This window comes from Galeopterus variegatus, unplaced genomic scaffold (assembly GCF_000696425.1).
Source record: "Galeopterus variegatus unplaced genomic scaffold, G_variegatus-3.0.2 Scaffold312, whole genome shotgun sequence".
Classification (NCBI taxonomy): Eukaryota; Metazoa; Chordata; class Mammalia; order Dermoptera; family Cynocephalidae; genus Galeopterus; species Galeopterus variegatus.
In genome coordinates, this window is record NW_007726423.1 from 194971 (window position 1) to 196826 (window position 1856).

At 32.0% G+C, this 1856-nt stretch overlaps 1 protein-coding gene across 1 annotated transcript in view; it reads left to right on the top strand.

Annotated features, from left to right (window-relative positions):
* LOC103586170 (adenylate kinase isoenzyme 5-like) overlaps window positions 1–1856 on the top strand; it is a 193056-nt gene that overhangs the window by 4886 nt on the left and 186314 nt on the right. Inside the window, exon 2 of the mRNA XM_008567344.1 lies at window positions 398–584. Within this exon, the coding sequence (XP_008565566.1) occupies window positions 416–584 (169 nt within the window). The 5' untranslated portion in view covers window positions 398–415. The remainder of the gene's footprint in view (window positions 1–397; window positions 585–1856) is intronic.

Here is a 1856-nt window from a genome sequence, read left to right on the forward strand (position 1 = left end):
AACTAAAACCACTAAAACATTTATTGGGCAGTTCCTACATGCACTTGATATACACTGTATAAATACTAATTTTTTTTAATTCTTAAAAAACCCTAAGAGGTAGGTCTTTAACATGCTGTACTTATCTCACTTTGATAGGGCTCTTCCATTTTAAATTATACTTGTATAGTTGCCTGAATTGTTTAAAAGGCAGAGACTGCTGAACTGAAAACTAATTGGTCAAAAATTTTAGGGATTATCTTAATTACTCAATCAAATAATTTCAACTCTAATTGTTTATTAAAAGACCCGTGCAAAGGACAAAAACAACCTAGAATTCAAAGATGGGATATAACACTATTTTAGCAAAGGTGGTTTTAAAACATATTTTATTTGTACATGTTTTATTGTATTTCAGAGCCTTTTGAATGGACTGATGTGTTCTAAGCCTGAAGACCCAGTAGAGTACTTGGAAAGTTGTTTACAGAAAGTAAAGGAACTAGGTGGCTGTGACAAGGTGAAATGGGATACATTTGTCAGCCAGGAAAAGAAGACTTTACCTCCGCTAAATGGAGGACAGTCACGGAGATCCTTTCTAAGAAATGGTAATGTATATGTAGAATAATAGACAGTTTTATATTTATAGCAATTTTTTTTAAAACATACCATATAGACTATAGGCAGTGATTTCATTTATTTGGTTTACAAGTGCCTGGAAGAATATAAGGCCCTGGAACATGATTAATCTCTCTCTGCGACTTATTCTAATCACCTACATGAGAAGACAAACAAGATTATATACCATTGTCCAGCAGTTCACTAAAGACTTAATGAAATTTTATATTACTGACTTCATTATTTTGCAAAATGAATTATATTAGCAAACCATGAATTTTTCTTAAAATTGCAAATAAGATTTTTCTAAATGAATGAGTAGAATACAAATAAAATTGGTAGTTAGTATGTAACAATTCAACATTTTTCACTAGCTGGAAAAGAGATTTGGCTTATTAATATGTTTCCAAGTTCAGAGTTCATATTAATGCTTCTGCATAAATGCATGTAAAGTTTATACTGTTAATTAAATAAAGATTTATTAAGCAGCTACTGAATGCAATGTATTAGATTAGGCATCTGGGTGCTATGAAAGAAGTAGAAGTAAACGTGTTTAAATTTTAAAAGTAGTTTGGAATTAAGAATTGGAGTTTGTTGCAAAGGATTTGTGGTGTTCTGATCTCTTTCTGAAATATGTGCTTATCAAAATTAGGTGTTCAACATGAGCTAATCAGCCTTGCAGACTGTAGATGAAGTTGAGAAGTATAATAGCCTGTGCAAAATGGGATCAGTACCAATATGGGAAAACTAAATTAATTCTTTTCTAGTAGCCAAGATCATTATATTTTCAACACCTAAACCATTCTCAAAAATTGTACCACAAAAAGTTTTAGCCACACAGACAGAATTTGAAGTGGAGACCATTTTATTTGCAATAAATATAATCAGGAAACAAATCTTAGTCTGCTTAACCTTATTCTGTCATGACCCACTTAGATTTTATTTGAATGCAGTGTGGGGAAAAGTCATAATGTGCTAATTTTTAAGAAACACAAGCAGAAGAGGGCAAGTAGAAATAACATTTCCTCAGAAACATCTCCAAAGAGGAGGAGAGTCCTTCCCTATTCATTTAGGAGTCAATACTAGGTGATTTAGGTTTGGAAACTCCTATGTTTTGATGGAAGATGATATGACTTCTGACCGAATTTCCCAGTGCTGCTGAGAAGCAACTGGATATCTGAACTTGCTATTTAAAACTAATTTCAGAAATCTTCAAATGTTATCACAGACCAAAAGTCAGAGAAATAATTAGAAAACATTTC